The 20,133-nt window shown below is 43.0% G+C and overlaps 1 protein-coding gene across 1 annotated transcript; it reads left to right on the top strand.

The window, feature by feature from the left end:
• Positions 1–319: 319 nt before the first annotated feature.
• On the top strand, positions 320–19,065 carry T265_14965 (hypothetical protein; the record flags this gene model as incomplete). Its single annotated transcript, XM_009176028.1, has 5 exons — positions 320–884; positions 7,581–7,706; positions 15,614–15,882; positions 17,395–17,595; positions 18,916–19,065. Coding segments are annotated over 5 exons (1,311 nt in total), but the record flags the coding sequence as incomplete, so codon positions are not given.
• Between the last annotated feature and the right edge of the window lie 1,068 nt (positions 19,066–20,133).

The raw sequence follows: 20,133 nt of genomic DNA, 5'->3' as shown, positions 1-20,133 counted from the left end.
GTTGTATGCGCCACCGTCGAACCGGAGACTCTGTTTGATTAGATGTTTTTATTGCAGTTGCTTCCTCAGTTTCTGCCTAATCCAGGTTTCCTTGTTTATCATATTCCGGGGACCGATTCTCTCTCCGTTGTTAGTGCAAGAACACATTTTTTGTGTAAGCCATGGCTCTATCCCATGTCTGCGCCATGAAATCAACACAGCTGGGAAAGCTACTGTAACTAAGATCAGTCGATAGTGCGTCATACATTTACACACCTCTCGGCTTATCATTTGCCACACCGATTTTGCGGAAGTCTTGGTGTCATACTTTTAGGCTTGAATGAGTTCATTACTAAACGCACCCATTTTCTCAACACATTTTATCGACTTTGTCACAGATTCACGTTCTATGACTGTTCTCAGAGTCATTACATCCACAAAAGGAGACGAGGAGTCCACCAAACTTGAAGAAGTGCCTGAACTCAAAGGAGGTGCCAGGCTGAAGAAGTCGATCGGTTTGCTGAGCAGCACCACAATCGTTGTCGGTTCAGTTATCGGATCTGGAATCTTCGTGAGTCCTCAGGGTATTCTTGCAATGACGAATAGTTTTGGAGCCAGTATAATCGTGTGGATTGCGTGTGGATTATTCTCACTGGTGGGTGCCTACTGCTACGCCGAATTGGGTACCATGATGCCCAGATCAGGAGCGGACTACTCATACGTACATGAGGCTTTCGGACCATTTTTCGGATTCATTCGTCTATGGATTGACGTCAGTGTTGCACAACCTGTTGCTGCTGCCATCATTTCCATGGTATTCGCCAACTACCTATTGAAACCGGCCTTCCCAACATGCGCGGAATCGCCTCCTGCTGCTGTAAGGCTACTTGCGTGTGTATGTGTGAGTAAGTGTACTTTGTTGAACCTACGATTTATATACAGTCTCCTTATCATTTGTAACATAGTATGAAAAAGGCCCTCTCAGTTTGCGTCAGCATTCCCACAGAATGACGTCGTCAGAAATCGTAACACAAGTTTTTTGTAATGGGACGCATGCATCAATCTAGTTAGATCGACACTTGTGAGGAGGCGGCTTTATCAGCTAGTGGGATTTTATTTTATTATCTGCGTAGGGGGGAAGTGGAAGCTAATTTATACTCTCTGAAAGTTTTTTTAGTAGAGCTTGGTCAAACCTCAGCTGGAGAGCCAGCTAGGCCAAGTTTCAGTTGTATTATTCGTCAATGACATGGTCATCTACAGAAAGATCCTACTGAGTACACTGCAAGTAGTCCTACCACGCATAACAAAATGAAGTCTGTGGAGATTTCGTTCTGTAAGTGAAGCCAATCTATGCTGAAAAGCCGAGAAGCACTGTGCAGCTGTTTCATCCTTATTGGAAATCATGAGCAGTGCGCATCTCACGAAACTCCGAAGAGTCTCGAACCCGCGACCTCCCGGCTAGTAGTTTGAACACTTAACCGTTCGGCCACGAGTGACTGATCAGCAGTACAGTGCTTCTCGGCTTTTCGGCATAAATTGGCTTCACTTACAGAACGAAATCTCCACAGACTTCATTTTGTTATGCGTGGTAGGACTACTTGCAGTGTACTCAGTAGGATCTTTCTGTAGATGACCATGTCATTGACGAATAATACAACTGAAACTTGGCCTAGCTGGCTCTCCAGCTGAGGTTTGACCAAGCTCTACTAAAAAAACTTTCAGAGAGTATAAATTAGCTTCCATTTCCCCCTACGCAGATAATAAAATAGAATCCCACTAGCTGATAAAGCCGCCTCCTCACAAGTGTCGATCTAACTAGATTGATGCATGCGTCCCATTACAAAAAACTTGTGTTACGATTTCTGACGACGTCATTCTGTGGGAATGCTGACGCAAACTGAGAGGGCCTTTTTCATACTATGTTACAAATGATAAGGAGACTGTATATAAATCGTAGGTTCAACAAAGTACACTTACTCACACATACACACGCAAGTAGCCTTACAGCAGCAGGAGGCGATTCTGCGCATGTTGGGAAGGCCGGTTTCAATAGGTAGTTGGCGAATACCATGGAAATGATGGCAGCAGCAACAGGTTGTGCAACACTGACGTCAATCCATAGACGAATGAATCCGAAAAATGGTCCGAAAGCCTCATGTACGTATGAGTAGTCCGCTCCTGATCTGGGCATCATGGTACCCAATTCGGCGTAGCAGTAGGCACCCACCAGTGAGAATAATCCACACGCAATCCACACGATTATACTGGCTCCAAAACTATTCGTCATTGCAAGAATACCCTGAGGACTCACGAAGATTCCAGATCCGATAACTGAACCGACAACGATTGTGGTGCTGCTCAGCAAACCGATCGACTTCTTCAGCCTGGCACCTCCTTTGAGTTCAGGCACTTCTTCAAGTTTGGTGGACTCCTCGTCTCCTTTTGTGGATGTAATGACTCTGAGAACAGTCATAGAACGTGAATCTGTGACAAAGTCGATAAAATGTGTTGAGAAAATGGGTGCGTTTAGTAATGAACTCATTCAAGCCTAAAAGTATGACACCAAGACTTCCGCAAAATCGGTGTGGCAAATGATAAGCCGAGAGGTGTGTAAATGTATGACGCACTATCGACTGATCTTAGTTACAGTAGCTTTCCCAGCTGTGTTGATTTCATGGCGCAGACATGGGATAGAGCCATGGCTTACACAAAAAATGTGTTCTTGCACTAACAACGGAGAGAGAATCGGTCCCCGGAATATGATAAACAAGGAAACCTGGATTAGGCAGAAACTGAGGAAGCAACTGCAATAAAAACATCTAATCAAACAGAGTCTCCGGTTCGACGGTGGCGCATACAACACTTACTGAGATGGGAACCTTATTTTGTTAGATGCGGTGTCTGGATACATAAAAGGGGCAAATTTTTCCGAGGTGTTGCTTGATTAAATGCATTCGTGAAAATCACCATTCCCAGTGTAGCGAATTGTCGACTTATCCGTTTATGAAAGGTGGCTCTGAATTCTGCAGATCCGTATACAAATGTCCAGCTTCGTGAAGAACGAAGAGCTCGGGGGTAAGAAGGTATCTATATTCGCACACTTTATCAGTACAATATCGAAATAGCACCAAGGACCTCCGGGTGCAAGCCACAGCACACGTAATATTGGTATGCAATATTAATTGCTATTACCAGTATAAACTCTTGTTCATCAACTTCCAACACGTTTCTCCCTGTGCCCCTCCGCTCATCATCATCATCATTGTCAGCTGTAATAACCGCGTACTTGTCATATAGTGGTTGTAGCTGCCAAAGATTCATCGCGGGTTCGAGACTCTTCGGAGTTTCGTGAGATGCGCACTGCTGATGATTACTAATAAGGATGAAACAGCTGTACAGTGCTTCTAGGCTTTTCAGCATAGATTGGCTTCACTTACAGGACGAAATCTCCACAAAAATCCAAAATCTCCTCACACTACCAACAGAAATGAAGTCTATCCAAGGAAACAGAGCTGATGATCATCGACGATCTGTGCCGCTAATTTTTAATGAAGGCGAATGCTGCACCTGTTATGGGAGGCTGGCTTCAATTGAGATGTGACACATACATGTATTTTCTACTGGACTTGGTCAACATAGTTGCAAATTCAGCCATTTGCGACCAGCTCTCTATCTTGACCCGCGCATGGCTGCATTGTTTTAGTAACATAGTCTGAAGGTATTATAACTGTACGGTAATAAGATGTTAGTAGCCTATAGTAGCATAGCATAGTTTCAACCAAATGGCCTCCTAGCCAGTAGTTTCTTGAGCTTTGTAAAATGCGCACAGCTAGTGGATTTCAGCAGCAGCGAACAGCTGTACGGTGCCTCTCGGCTTCTCAGCACTGATTTCCACAGTGAAATCTCGGTCAAAATAGCCTGCGATCCGCTTCGAAAAGTTTTGAAGTTGCATGTTCTATTCAGATTCAGTTGGCGGCATGTCCTACTGCTCCGTACCCCAAACCAAAAATACCGACATATCAAACGGAATATAGACTTTAAAAACGTATCTTCAGAAGACTCGCAGTTTGGAAACACTTCTGTACTCTTTTGTAGTTCCACCGGGAGATTATTCCCAGGTCACATATTTTTATTCACGTTAGATGAGTCCAAAGTCCTGAGGAATTCTGAACACCTTTCATGTTAAGGCCTCCCTGTACTTGGCAAAGGATGAATCGTTAAGGTCACCTAACAGGGACCATGAGCTGTCTTGCTGTAAGTATGGAGAGGACGCCTTAAGAGGTTAAGCTAACCCGAGAGGCCTGTGATTCTTTAGGTCCCATGCCACAGTATGAAGACCTTCTCAGGACATTGCGCCACCTTCTATGTACCTACAAGGGCACAATAAGTTTCTGTTCGGGCCATCCTATGAAGATTTTAATATAATTACATCAATGGTGCCTAAAATTCTTCAAAATTTAATTCCAGATCCCACAACATATCACCAGAAATGCAAAGTTTGCCCGATAATCTCTGAATCAACATCTCAAGTTGAAAAACTCACCGCAGAGCCAGAATCGATTAGCCAATTCATACACCGAGCATCTAGCGCAGTAAACAAAGGCCGGCCAATTGTCTTAAAAGGGCCCAATGTGGAAACCAGTCCAAGTGGAGAAGGCGGATAACGCTTCACATGATTTGAGAGTCATGCTAATTATAGCGTTTACCCTTGGTGCTTTTGCGCAAATTTTTGTAAACGAGCAGTCGAATGGTTGTCGTTTTGACTGAAGCCGTTGTTCACCTGGCTGATCCACCAACTCACATGGTAAGTGGAGATACAGCAAACTTGACAATAATTGACAGTTTTCGAGAAGATGGAAATACCGTAATAATCGAGTGTCGGTAATGTAGTGAACTATTGGTAGCTCGGTAGCCAATTGCCAAGCTGGGCGAACAGATCAACAGCCACCCGATCAACAACCAATAATCGAGTGTCTTTTGGCTTCAGAACTAAGGTAGAAAACGCGGGTTTTAATTCCTACCTGAGTTAGGGGAGTGTGTAATTTCGTGGTTGCATTACCCGTAGTGCCGGACAAATGTTTGAATAACCTTAGACTACTTCGCCTGAAAAGAAATACATTTTGCCCTAAAAGTTTATTAAATCTTATACCGAAAATTGCATAGAAAACGTAAGCCTTGGCATGTCAAGTAACAAATGTTAAAAACCACACATTGAGATTACTAGAGTGAAGTAAAGCAGTCCGACTTTTCGACATTCTAAAGTGTCCTATGTTATTTATTTATTTATTTATTTATTTATTTATTTATTTATTTATTTATTCTATCCACACAGTCACCGTGTGCTTCCTTCATGTTCCTACTATGAAGTAAAAACTACCACACTCTTCGGCCCCTCGAACTCAGTTCCGAAACGACGTGTTACAATTTGCTCACTCCGCTTCACACCTCAGATTGCGTATTGACACGATCCACAGACTAGCTGTGTCTGCCATCCGATCCTAAACGTTGCCATGCACTACCAATTCCATCTTCACAGTATTTATGGGGACAGGGTAATGAATGATGAATAGCTGCGAACCCACATCGCTGTCTGCCTATTGACTAAAACCTAACACCTTTGATTCAAAATGCTTTGGTACGTGTGGAGACTTCTGAACTGAAAATATTGTTCACCATTAGTGTAGAAGTGTCTTACACTGTCAAGGATACAAAGCTCCCGGCTTAAGGAAACCTATCCCCTTATCCTTACTAAATAGCCTTCATTATTGGGGATACTCAATGAACTCCGACAAAACCTTGAAACTAAACATGGAATAAGGTTAAATACAGACGCTGTCGCCACACTGTTCAGGACAAGTGATGACGACCTAAGTAGTGCAACATGCTTTAATCTACTTGTGTCATGGCTGGAGTGAGAATTCGGTTTGTGATCTCTTCCCGTATGGAGCGGTGTGTAAGGAACTAGAACTGCAGGTGGACATCCACCAAGAGAGAAGAACCACATCAATAAACCTTCATAATGGATTCACCTAGAAGCTACGTTTTTTTCTTAGTTTTATTCGGATTCATCCCTTATGTGACATAGTGTAGCTAGGTCGGTAACAGCAGTAGATTTAGAAACACTGGTTTCTCGAAAAGAGACGGCAGGAAATCGTATCTTGTTGAGGGTCCCGTTAGCGATGCAGTTCCTTCGAGGATAGTTGCGAGTCCCTGAAAACTTTATTCTAAACATCTGAAGTGCGACAACCTTGGGATTTTAAGAAGTCAAGATTTTACTGAGTGGTTTTTACTGGACCGTACACTTCGATGTTTGCGCGAGATATGCCATAGAAGCAAGATTTCGGATAACTGGCCGAAACAACGATAGATCTAAGATGGAAGGGCGAAGCCGGAGAAGATCCTTTGGACATGCTGAAAGTAGTGTATCCAAGATTTTTGCATTAACTATTAAAGCTCTGTCACTTTTCTTCTCCTATCTACATTCTGGTTGCTCTTCCACGCTTGGCCTTATATCACTAATCCAGTTCTGGTCAGTTTACTTCATATTCTTGATCGTAGACAGATCCATACAATAGATTAGACGGAGTTGCTTTCTGAGGTGTCCCGTCTTCGCAGCTACCACCGGTTTCTTAATGCGAGGGCTTGATGTCTCCAATTGTCACTCGAGGAGCCGTCACACGTGAGCATGTGATGTGGATTCCGTCAGTGAAGTATGGGTGGCACTGTTTTCTGTCTAAGTCTGAGTTAGTCACACGGCCGATCGACCGCTGGCGACCGAATGGTTAAGTGTTTGGACTGCTTCCTAATGCAGTTTCGTCAAATGAGCATTGCAGATGGTTTCAAATAAGAATGAGACAGTTGTACGGTGCTTCTCGGCTTCTATCATAGTTTGCCTTCGATTACAGGGCAAAATTTCAATCTAATCAAATGACAGGATCAGTCCAGCCCTCCTTGTCTCTGGTGTTGTTTGTCAATAGTCAGTATTTTGTCGGATGCAGTTACCCCATTTTCTTTGTTGATGGTTTGCCTGAAGCCGTCATTTTACCGCAGCGTTTGGGAGACTTCTCAACACAGACAACTAATATATGCGCTGCACTTTTGTTGTCGTTCACTCACGTGTCTTCAGTTCAGTGGTGTCCAGCCTGGATTCTAGGTCTCCATAATCCTCAACTGATGCCGGATAACGCTCATCAGCTAAAAACGTCCCATAGCTGGACAGTTCCGCCAGCAAATGAAGACAGCTGAAATATTTCAACTCAGATGGAGGTCGAACCGTCTAATAAGAAACCGAGATTGTCTATGATGTCAAAACGATAAATCTGACGGTAGAACACATTCAATTCGGGTTTTCATGTCGTAGAAGATTACTCAGACGAAAGATATTGTCGTTGTTTGCTAAGAAAAACCGAAATTTTGGGCAATCATCTACCTAGGTGTGTACAGTCAGGTCGACAATGCGCGGTGATAAGCCCTTTCTGCACACAAAGCTTCAGTTCTGGTTTAGAAGTGCACTAAGTTGAAGGTCACTTGTCGCTTTTTAATTGCAACGTACTGTGCCCATGTGAAACTCACAAGAGCTTTTCCCCATTTTTTTTGTCCAGTCACCGTCGGATTTATCAACTGTATGTCAGTTAGATGGTCAACGCGAACGCAAAACATATTCACTTTCGCCAAAGTCGCAGCGCTGGTAATGATCATCATAACTGGTTTTGTTCAAATTGGACGGGGTAAGTTTGTAGCTGAAGAGCAGAAGAGATTTGGGAGATATACACTAATTTACAAATCAATTTGGCTTTCACGAGACTCAACTGAATCTCTCGGTTATGATATTCTACAACTGAATGTGCTGCGCACAGGCCGCCTCATGTTTCAGTTGGCACGATATTCGAGATATCGCAGCATATTTTCATAGAAGAAACTACTCACAAGGTCGAAGGGTTTTCAGCAACCTTGTGATTAGTTTCCTTTGTGAAGATTTGGGAGATGTTAAGCACGAAGCCATGTTTTGATTGATAAATTATGCGGATGTTTCATTGAATATATAGGTCTTCACTTGGCTACATGATGTGTGGCCTCTCTTGATGGCTGTCAACTGAAATCTCATTGGTTAAAAATGCTAACGCGGACTGTCCGTTGGGACGGTTTGTTCTCGGAGTTGATTTTTTGAGAGGACTGATCCATCCGTACGGAATACACCGGTCACTGAAGTAATTTTGGGTGGCCACTGCTAAAGGCAGCACTATTCCCGGCGTATCGCACGTAGGTCTCAGTTGGCTAATGGATACTTATGAATTGTGCTCAACGTAATTTGGCCTTCTGGACTTGAACTCCCTGATGTGCGGCGAAGTAACGGTAACTATTATCACTTACCAGTGGTAGTATGGCCTTGAGATCATTCTGCTAAAAACTAGAACTTCTCTTACGACATTCCGAAGAGTTCCACTCGCTGAAGTCCATCTTTATGTCACAGAAGGAATTTTTGTGAATTTTTACGTTGTGCTGTTTTGTGCTCACGATACATGAAGGCTAGTATTTTAAATGAGCCTCTGGTCAAAACATTACTACTCAATAAAGACCAGTTTTTCCTTGCGTTCTGATCCAATTATTCTGGTTAGTCGGTACCAAAGTAGGGAGTTACTGGATCGTCTTGTGGGCTTTCGACGACCGATAACATCGCTGAAGTGTAAATACGTTCGTCTGTTCAGAAGTCATGATTGAAGTGTATCCATTGCGCGTTGACGTGCTACTGATAACATAATCACCCTGCACGTCCGATGTTCAAATCCATTCAAGACAAATCGCATCCAATACTGATCAGTTCTGATGCCTAAACCACAAATGGTATTAAGGAACTCGTATGAATCGGTATACTGCCACCAGGTAGCAAGTCCTTTGATCCGTTTACTACTTCTTCCATCACTCGTTCTTGAGTCAGTTGCGTTACTGACTCATGCCATTTATCCTGCATTCGTTTCTTGGCCGCGTTGTCCGAATAGGCGATAAAGATAACAGACACTTCGTTATCATCAGTTACTGCTCGTTTTAAACACTGGCCGTTTTCGGCAATCAGAGCTTCCTGATTACAGTCGCTCACTCTCTTCGGTTGCCGTAGTCAGCAGCTGATGCTTCAAGTTCCGCAACGCTTCTTTCCTCGGTCTGGATGGAATGCAGTTTGCCATCGTGCAGGCCAGTTGATTCTGGTGTATCATCCCTATTTTCAGGTTTGTCGAACATTTTACCTCGAACGCCATGAGTTGATTGGTGTTGTTGTTTAGTGTGGCTTACGAAGCTGGATATTTAGCTTCGTTCTGACGTGCCGGTGACATGTTCCCTACAACCCTCTCACGATGTACGGCTTCTCGAAATACTCGCTGATGCACGATAACTCATGTGATTGCTGCTGTTACGTGGGCGTATCCATGTCACATTCTGTTGCTACTTCAGGAAGGAAGTTTAATTTTACAGATGATCAGATAGTGGACAGCCCTTGGTCTGAGAAGTCGGTCACCCTCGGTGTGTACAGTCCTCCTTCCTCGGCCTCATCATCGTTGGCTAATGGATACTTATGAATTGTGCTCAACGTAATTTGGCCTTCTGGACTTGAACTCCCTGATGTGCGGCGAAGTAACGGTAACTATTATCACTTACCAGTGGTAGTATGGCCTTGAGATCATTCTGCTAAAAACTAGAACTTCTCTTACGACATTCCGAAGAGTTCCACTCGCTGAAGTCCATCTTTATGTCACAGAAGGAATTTTTGTGAATTTTTACGTTGTGCTGTTTTGTGCTCACGATACATGAAGGCTAGTATTTTAAATGAGCCTCTGGTCAAAACATTACTACTCAATAAAGACCAGTTTTTCCTTGCGTTCTGATCCAATTATTCTGGTTAGTCGGTACCAAAGTAGGGAGTTACTGGATCGTCTTGTGGGCTTTCGACGACCGATAACATCGCTGAAGTGTAAATACGTTCGTCTGTTCAGAAGTCATGATTGAAGTGTATCCATTGCGCGTTGACGTGCTACTGATAACATAATCACCCTGCACGTCCGATGTTCAAATCCATTCAAGACAAATCGCATCCAATACTGATCAGTTCTGATGCCTAAACCACAAATGGTATTAAGGAACTCGTATGAATCGGTATACTGCCACCAGGTAGCAAGTCCTTTGATCCGTTTACTACTTCTTCCATCACTCGTTCTTGAGTCAGTTGCGTTACTGACTCATGCCATTTATCCTGCATTCGTTTCTTGGCCGCGTTGTCCGAATAGGCGATAAAGATAACAGACACTTCGTTATCATCAGTTACTGCTCGTTTTAAACACTGGCCGTTTTCGGCAATCAGAGCTTCCTGATTACAGTCGCTCACTCTCTTCGGTTGCCGTAGTCAGCAGCTGATGCTTCAAGTTCCGCAACGCTTCTTTCCTCGGTCTGGATGGAATGCAGTTTGCCATCGTGCAGGCCAGTTGATTCTGGTGTATCATCCCTATTTTCAGGTTTGTCGAACATTTTACCTCGAACGCCATGAGTTGATTGGTGTTGTTGTTTAGTGTGGCTTACGAAGCTGGATATTTAGCTTCGTTCTGACGTGCCGGTGACATGTTCCCTACAACCCTCTCACGATGTACGGCTTCTCGAAATACTCGCTGATGCACGATAACTCATGTGATTGCTGCTGTTACGTGGGCGTATCCATGTCACATTCTGTTGCTACTTCAGGAAGGAAGTTTAATTTTACAGATGATCAGATAGTGGACAGCCCTTGGTCTGAGAAGTCGGTCACCCTCGGTGTGTACAGTCCTCCTTCCTCGGCCTCATCATCGGACATCAGGTTACGGGAAGGCCTTTATTGACAGTTACATTAAACACCCCGGAAGAAAATGTTATCGATTTTGTTTTTCGACCGAGGTGAAACTTGTTCACACAATCTTCAGATAGAGTGGTGTTGTAGCATGTGCACAAATTTTGACTGTCAATCTCGGCGGCCAGAAAGCAACATGTGAAGTGATTTCTCAAGAATTTTCCCGATGCATTCGCACAGCGAAAAAACATGGTATTTTTGGTAGGTTAAATACTTCAAGTGTGTTTCCTTCCGGGTCCCGACGTAGATTTCGCTTCTTTTGAATTGAGTTGTAACCAAAGTTGTCAATCTGGTCATTAGTTCAATCCATTATTGTTCACACCTTCAATGGACCCAAGATTAGTACTCACACAAAAAACAGTGATAGCCCTCCCAGGCGCCCAATCCTCGGGAGAGGCCATGACTGTCTGCCATCAGGAGACCATGCTTTAAACTAACCGCTGAAGCACTTTTTGATAATAGAAGTCTGAATTGGCTTTCACCATGGCCGGTCATGCCTTCTATTGGCCAGAATGACAGTGATGGGAACGTGCTAACTAGTAGAAATTAGTGTTTCAACTGAGCGTCACCCCTGAGAGACCGTTGATCCGTATTCAAAAGACCATGGTCTCAGCAAATCTCCTTACAAATCAAGATGCACGACTCGTAGTTTGGGTGAGTCCACAAGCACAAATAGTTACAAAGCGAATTCCTAACCATTACAAAATAACAATACAGTGCATAGGAAGTACATCTGAGTTGGGCGTGCAAATAAGGACATCAGGGATTAACCCAAATCACAGGCATTCATTTGAAAATCATATAGATCTCCTGTAGCTTCGAGTGTCTGAAACAAAATCCATTGATATTATTGGAATTTATAATGTTACAAAAGAGTACAATACACACGAAACGGACATGAGTGAGTGGTGAAAGCAGACAAAGAGAAGCAGAATTCGCAGCACACACACAAGCATATAAGGCATGCACAAGGTTTCACGTCGGGTGATTGTTATGTAAGATGTATGCGCCAATCAGGTGATTACCCGCCACTCTGCAATACCAACTATTTGGTCCTGTGTAACACTTGGTAGCTAGAATAGTAACAAAACAGGAGGCCAGCAAAGCATTACTGCGCATTACTGCACACAGAGTTAGCCGCATAGACATAGATAAAGAGGCCAGGCTGAAAAGCTCGTTGGAAGATGGAATGTTTTGAGGTATCAAAGAGATAAAAATGATAGGATAAGATGTTTTGACAGTAGATTCGCTCTGCTTCCAGTGGTTCCACTGGGCTGGGGAATATGATGCAATTTGAAATGCTTTGTCAAACTGCTCGTGATTTGTCTAATTTGCATGTATGAAAACCTGAATGGGAATGCGGCGGACTGAAGACCAATTCCGGAGCTGCGATTCAAATCGAATTTCGCTAAGGAACCTCTGGGCACAGTTGTTAATATCAGTTACAGCGTGCGCATCTGAACGCTGTTTGCGGAGTGTAAATTCGAGGGATTTGGACCGGAGGTTGGCTAAGACGGTCAGTTTGGAAGGCATAAGCATGCTCAGCTGGTGACTATACATCTCAGGTCAGGTAGGGACAAATGAACACTTGTAATCCACGGTGTATTCAGGTTGTATGGTGTAACAGTTATAAGCCACAAACCACGCAAACACATATGGCTAACTAGTACTAGCCGTTTTTCAGCTTGTTAATCGAGATTTCCCTTTAGTAAATTAGATGGAACACAATAGATCATGACGCGAAACCAAACGAAGCAACGTAATACAACTTGTACAAGATAAAGATTGGATAGCAATAAAAATCAACGGACAAGAGGGCAACCTAAACGAAAGCCTATCAGTGGCCTCCATGAGAATACTTTCATGGACGATGGCAAGGGCCCTCTTCTATACATATGCATACGTATGTATACAATCAAGTAAAGTGTCCTCAGTCGACGAACTACAGATCACTAAGAGCTGCTTCTGGATCACCCATCACTGGTAGAGCTAAGCCAGAGGAATCAAAATTGCTTTAGACTGTGTTTGGTTACACTGACGTAGTAGGATCTGTTTAGGCATATTCAGGAGTAAAATCACTCATTATTTTTAGGAAGAAGGGGCTTGAGAATTGAAGATCTTTGCCTGCCGAAATCTGGGGTGCAACCAATGAACTCCGCTAGGTTTAGTGGATTCCTAGCTATAAGTAACGTACACTCAGCTTCTGTTTCTATGATTATGTGCTAAAAACGAATTTCAAATGGTAACATCGGAAACATACGGGCCAGATTAACAGGGAAAGTAATTAGAGCTTGTGACGAATGAAGGAAACCAATTGCTTTTCCCAAGCTCCATGTGCAGTAAGGCTGCTTAGGTTTGGTGGGGTTTGGCTGAGTGACCCAAAGTTGGAAACTCAAAAAGTCCACGCCCATAAAGCAGCGGGTAAACTTTTGTTCGGAGACCCTCTGATTCCACAATCTGAGTTGCAAGGCAAGATCCTGAAAGAGCCTGGTCGGAGCCAATCGTCCAGTTCTCCGTTGCTCTGTCCAAGTCCGAGGAAATCTGATTTCCAGTACTGCTAAGCACTTTGAACCCATTTGTGGCTAGTTTGGGGTTAGTTTTAGTTTTTCGGTCGCATTGTGAAAGCGGCGGTCATGGTCAAGCGTTGGGTAATTGGAGTATGTCGTTTCCAGGGGCTGATTGCTGTACCACGTCTTCCCTTGTTGAAACACGGTGTCATGGTTTCTACAAATGGGAGCAAGTTGCCCACTTGATTGAAGCTATTTACTGACTCCACATGTCCACCGTGGAAGAAAGTACAACTCACGCCCCCTTGCCACTCTCGTAGTGGGGAGACTAGTCTCACCGCTGAACTTCGTGATATGGCTATCCTTTGAAAAACGAAGTTCAAGCAAATGTAGGCCATGGGATCATTGCAGTACTCAGGCCAGCCACTTGAAGGTGGCTGTTCTGTTAACTGACCAAACTAACCTGTTTTCCTTCTTTAACTAATGTAAATACTCCGAATAAAAGAGGAAGCATCAATATGTAGGTTAGTTTGTAGGGTACCTTACCTTGGCCGGTAAACTGTCAAACGGTGGCCTAGCACAGGCTTGCCTTTTGATGCAACTGAGTAACAACCTTCTTTACGACATCACCTACCAATATTTCTTTAACTTTTCAGCCACTATCTTAATTATTATGTCAGGTCGCTGCTTGAATCTAGATGATAAAGTCAGTATCTCTCTACGTAGATGTTTATCCCAACGTATCAAATTCGAGTCGGTCATCTAGTCACCTGATTTCAGTATTCAAATATTACTGTTTAGCCTCATCGTACGTGAGAACTGAGCACACATGAGCGTGGCCAGCAAAACTCAGTACAAAGAGCAGTGGTTTTTCAGGAATGCTGTCGTTAAATGAATTATCGTACCCTTAGAAGACCTGAGGTTGACTTAGTGTATCCAAGCTTTTGGCCGGAGATATTTTTGTAAGCTGCAGCTATTTTAGTAGTTCGGCAGCCCGGGTATCCTTCAGCATCCTGTATGGTGGATAAAACCTGATTAAATTCGGTCATGACGCATTAGAATTCCTCTGATTACTAACTCTGCTCATGTCGCATAGATCGGTTTTATCTTTACATAGGCAAGTTCGTTGTCACAGATTTTGTTATCGTGGTCCTCCAAGTCAGAATTTTCTTTATCATTGCTCTGTGGTGACAGGCCACGCTGATGGAATAAGTCTGGAGTGAACTGGTTGTCGAGATCATCTATGAGACAATAAACGACAAGATCGCTTTTGTACTCATGAACTGAGTAACGCTGGAAGCCAGATGCTTAACGTGCGTTTGTAGATTGGCCGTGGACAACCGAACTCCCAAACCTGAATTTAATAATCCATAACCAAGCTCTGAACATAGAACGTCTGAATTCCATGACACGCTCCAACTCAAATTTTGATTATTTCAATGTATCTTATCCGGCTGTAAGTGCCTATCAAGTTGGTGGTTCACCTCACTGTTCACTCTCCGTTTTAGAAACTTACTTTTGTCTTTTTTATCACATATATTCCATGTGGTTGCTTCAAGTGTAGTAACTTCAGTGCAGTACACTAATTTGTGTACCAATTTGATTTTGACGGCAGACTTACCTGGAACCCAGTTGAATATCTCGTTTATAATGCTGTTAAGCTGTCAAAGAGTTTTCAAAAACCCTATGAGTAGTGAATTATGTCCATACAATGTATCACGACATCTCGAATATCGTACCAACTGAAACATGAGGTGGCCTGGTGCAGAACATTCAGTTATGTAAGAACATCACAAACGAGAGTCGAAGCTGGCTTCCAGGTGAGTTTCCCGTCAAAATCAAATTAGTGTGCAGATGAGTGTATAGGTGAAGTTTTGTTTAATTTGGGTTCGACTGGGACGCGAGGTTGACGGGAAATCGCGGGTTACGCTTTCCTAATGAGCCCCATGGAGAGCGAAACCGGTCGTGAGCTGTCGAAGAGTTTTCAGCAACCTTGTAAGTAATGCATTATGTCTACTTAATGCATAAGTTCCAGTTTTTATTTGTAATGAACGCGTCGATTCCTTTGCTTGTTATGACGAATAGTCGTCTTTTGAGTCACTTGAAATCACGTACAGATAACTTATGTCTACTGTCTGGCATAAATAATATTCTGGTGTACATGAGTATCAATAAACTCAGCGCCATACATAATGAAAATGTTCGCTAATTCAACCCCTTTAGCATTGTTCACATATTTCTGGTTACATTTTTTACAAACCAGGTCGAACCGAGGAATTTCAAGATCCATTTGAAGGCTCCAATTGGAATCCAGGCAGTTTGACTGTGGCTTTCTACAATGGGTTGTTTGCTTACTCCGGTTGGAACAGCCTTAACTGCATGATTGAGGAGATGAAGAACCCACGGCGTGATCTGCCTATCGCCATCATTGTGTCGTGCCTGATAATCACAATCATCTATACGATGGCGAACGTGGCCTATGCGACTGTGTTAACGATTCCAGAAATATTGAACTCGGACGCCGTTGCTGTAGTGAGTGATGTTCACCCAGATATGCTACGGTATCCAGCTATTTGCCTCCTAGTTTAATGGGCATTCCAATGAAAAATGTTTGGCGTTAGGTCTTGGGTGCTGAAAACTAATCGGAAGTATTCAACAGAGATTTCATCCTGTTAGTGAGGCAACTCAATGCTGAAAAGCCATGAACCTCTGTGCAGTCGTTTCATGCTTGTTGAGAATCACCAGTATTGAGCATCTCACGAAACTTGAGGAGCTTAGCCACTGACCGGAAGATTACGGGTTCAAAACTGTCTGAGTTTTGTGGGATGCGTACTGTTGATGATTCCCGAAAAGGATTAAACCGCTGTACAGTACTTATCGGCTTTTCAGCGTACATTGGCTTCACTGATGAGATGAAATTTCTATTAAATGTTACCAAATTTCTCATCATCAAGAACTAATAGGAAGTATTTTAATAATTGAGAGTTTAGTGGCGAACCATTTTCTGATTTTGGTGTTTATGGAGAACTGAAGTAGCAAGAAATCTGAACCGTTTCTCACGATTAGACAGTACACTGCGTCCGATTACGAGGATTTTTGATGCAACTAACCGCTAAATACAAAGGCACACTGGCATGAGGCGACTGAATACGAGCTTGGAACTGATCAGGCTCAGGAGCAGCTGATCCATCAATGCGCTATCTGTACACCGTTGATGCCCACACTCCTAGTGAAAAGGAGTTTGTTGTCATGGGCTGCTTTGTATAAGGGACTCACTCATCAGTGAAAATAATTGCAATGCATAATAAAAACATAATCTACGGAGTGATCTATCCTCAGGGTGGTATGGCTCGACAAATATCTTGTCACAGGTGACGTCGTAAATTAGTGAAGATAATTCTAGCTTATATTTGTAATGTACTACTCATAAGGTTGCTTAGTAGTATTGAGATATCTGGAGCCAATCATTCTTCAAACAAGGATAGTCACTAATACATCAGTAGTAAACTGTTTGTCACAGAACTGTTTGTCACAAGGAACTGGGCATTCAGGATAATGTGTCTGTCCTTCCTCAGAAAGAAGCTTCGGTTCATCTGATGTTTGGAACAAGAAGCTTGGGAATGAACTGAAACACAGTTTAGGTATTGCTGTTGCTAAGTACTGCGCAAGGTGAAATCTACATGATTGTCCACATCGTTGTCCAGTGCCTGCAGAACATGTTATACACACTATGCAGTCTGTAGAAAAATAGGACCCATTGCTAATTCTTCACGTTCATAAGGAAAACTCTGAAACCATGTACGAAAGAAGGCTGTTTTGTTCTCGCGGACAGGAATATTCGCTATATTTAAGCTATTTGCTATGACTTCCGATCATCAGAACCTTGATGGTTTTTACTGCAACCGGTTTTTGTGAAAATGAATTTTCACCGTTTGAGCAAATCCTGCATTGCTAAACAAAACCGTGTCATTTACCATTCTGGTACTATTTATTTGCTACTATCTTGAGTGATATTGTGCGCATGATGTATCTTTCTGTTGACAGTCCTTCGCGATTCGGATTTACGGGCCAGCCTGGTGGATCATGCCAATATTTGTGGCCCTCTCAACTTTCGGTGGCGTAAACGGGAGCGTCATGACAACTTCACGCATGTTCTTTGTAGCCAGCCAACAGAATCAAATGCCGAAATTGTTGTCGTTTCTCCAGACGTCCAGCTTGACACCCGTTCCGGCAATTGTGTTTATGGTAAGAGGTCCTACGCCAAAGCTAAGGGTATCAGTTCAGTTTTGCGAGTAACTGTTGAGTATAGAGATGGTAAACAAAGGCTTAATTGAGGTGCTAGTCTGTCTTCCAGTTAGACTGGGAAGAGTTCCGCTCTCAGTTTGTAAACTTCTCTCTAAATAACAATGCCTGACTACGGACTTTAAAGTTCACTGCATATAATTGTTCACAAATATCAGGGAACCTTTACTGCGAACCTGTCAAGAGAATGAAATTCTTTCCATCGCTCCAAGCTTTACTTCCCGGGGTCACCGACCTCTTTAGACTGAATTAGTTACCCGGCAAATTTCACTAATCTTGATAGTGACTTGTAATACAAGGTGGATAGCTTTATTTCGTATCCACATCAGTTTCGATTCAACAGTACTTCCCATTTTCCAGTTCGCTTAGTTTGATTATTCTACATAGATCAGCATAAGTACCAGACTACGAAATCCCGCTTCTTCTAGATCAAAGCAGCGACTTTTCAGCATTTCAATCTCCGATCATCTGAAATGCGATCCGAGCTTGTTGACTCCAACTCACCGCCCGCGCTAGACACCTGAACTATCGAATGTAAGAAGACAAATTTTAACATGAGTGGTGTGTGGTTAGTCAAATAGCTGGAACAAACTTACAGGGGCATTTCGGACTAGTGATTCATCTGTGAGAACTCTGCCTGATAGGCCCTAGGACTTGCCCCCTCTTCGGAGAAATATTGAATATTTGTGTTGAGGTTGTTGGATCGAAGCCCATTTCATCCGCGGTTCGACAAGCGGAGCGACAACAATAACTGCTTATAAATGTCACCAATGGTAGATCACTGAGGTAGGTCATTGTTTTTAGCTGACAAATCAAAGCTACGATGTATTAATTAACGCATCCTTCTGTCATGTGACCGTAAAGGAGGGACGTTAACAGTGAACTGACCATTAATCCCCAGATTACACTGCAAAATGACTTGAAAACATTTGGCCGCTCGTCGTGGAGGCAGGAACTGACACAGCGAAGTATACCGATTGGCAAATCAGTTTGGTTTTGCGAGAGACTCACATGGACCCAGATGAATGACTCGCTTACGACGTCAAAGCATCTTGAGCAACTTTATGAGTAGTGTATTGCTTCTAAACTGACACTTAGTTTCCTGGTGCATACCATATCGTTGACATCTTTGTCTGGCTAGTAGAAACAAGCTTTCTTTCAGTCACTGGATCTTCCTATTCACTTTCTGTAGTGGCGGTTACTCACATAAGATGAGGATTACCTTTAAAACCGCATCCGCTCAAAATTTACTGTCCTTTTTAGTGCGGCGTCACAATCGTTTACGTGGGTATCGGCGAAATCAGTTCACTAATGAATTATCTGGGCTTTGTCAAATGGTTAGCCGTTGGAATCTCGGTACTAATAGTCATCATCTTTCGATTCACAAGGCGAACGATGGAAAGACCAGTGAAAGTAAGTCCTTGGATGACGATGTCACGTCTATTCGGTTGAATATCAAAGGAAGTCCATGTAAAAATCGGAATGGGGTCTGTTAACATGCGTAGACATCATGAGAGTTAGCAGAAGAAGAACAACTGGGTCTTTTATGACGTTATGTCTCCATTTACGTTTGAGATGAGAAAAAATTGGGATGCTACAATCGGGTTCCAGCGAAACAATTTGAGAGTTTTATTAAAAAATTGGGAACAAAAATGTTCCGATTGTCAGATACTGACTTAAAATTTCACTGGACCTTCATTTCTTACATTTTCGAGCCCAAGGTAGCAAATTTACTGACCGTAAGATCTATGGTTCGAACCCAACCCCTGGGTAACCCGGGGATAGCTCGATCCTCGTGCTTCCTTCGAGCCGCATTGCAGCTAGCACTGGAAACGTGTTACAACCGAGTGCTTATTGTGATTATTATCTCTCCACATATCCTCAGCGTTTCACTTTTTGAAGTGATTTTGTCACGGGTGCCAAAGAAATCGACTTTGTTGTCAGGTCGACTAGGAGATTAGAGACGGCTGCAGTGGTTTACATACATTTGCTTCATAGAGCCTAAGTTGACTGAACTATGGCTCAACGGCCTTTACTTACATAAAACCCAAGAAGCTGTGAAAAGTGGCATCCGAGTGTGGAAAATAAAACTTAGTTTCTATGATGCTTCCGAAACTATAGGAAATCAAAGGGGGAATAGTCAGTATGACCTTATCAGTTCGCAAAATGGTACTTTCTGTTACACGAATTTTGCGCTCAAGCGATTCATATCATCATTCTCAACTTCGTCCATAGGACTGGAACGAGTCCTAAATATGGCTATCTAAGTAAACAAGGATAAAACTGGTCTTAGGTGGATGGTTAAATCAGGTACACTGCCTATCCAAAAACACAAGAATGCTGTTATACAAACAGCTAAATTAGAGCTGATCAAAATATTTATTTTCACGTCACCTTGGCCTGTCTACAAGGCATTTCCTATACAGACCACACCAGGTGATGGTCTGAAAGGATAAGCACGAAAGTAAAGTTTAACTAATG

The sequence above is a fragment of the Opisthorchis viverrini genome (assembly GCF_000715545.1).
Source record: "Opisthorchis viverrini unplaced genomic scaffold opera_v5_310, whole genome shotgun sequence".
In the NCBI taxonomy this organism is placed as follows: Eukaryota; Metazoa; Platyhelminthes; class Trematoda; order Opisthorchiida; family Opisthorchiidae; genus Opisthorchis; species Opisthorchis viverrini.
This window is presented reverse-complemented; position numbering and strand designations above follow the sequence as displayed.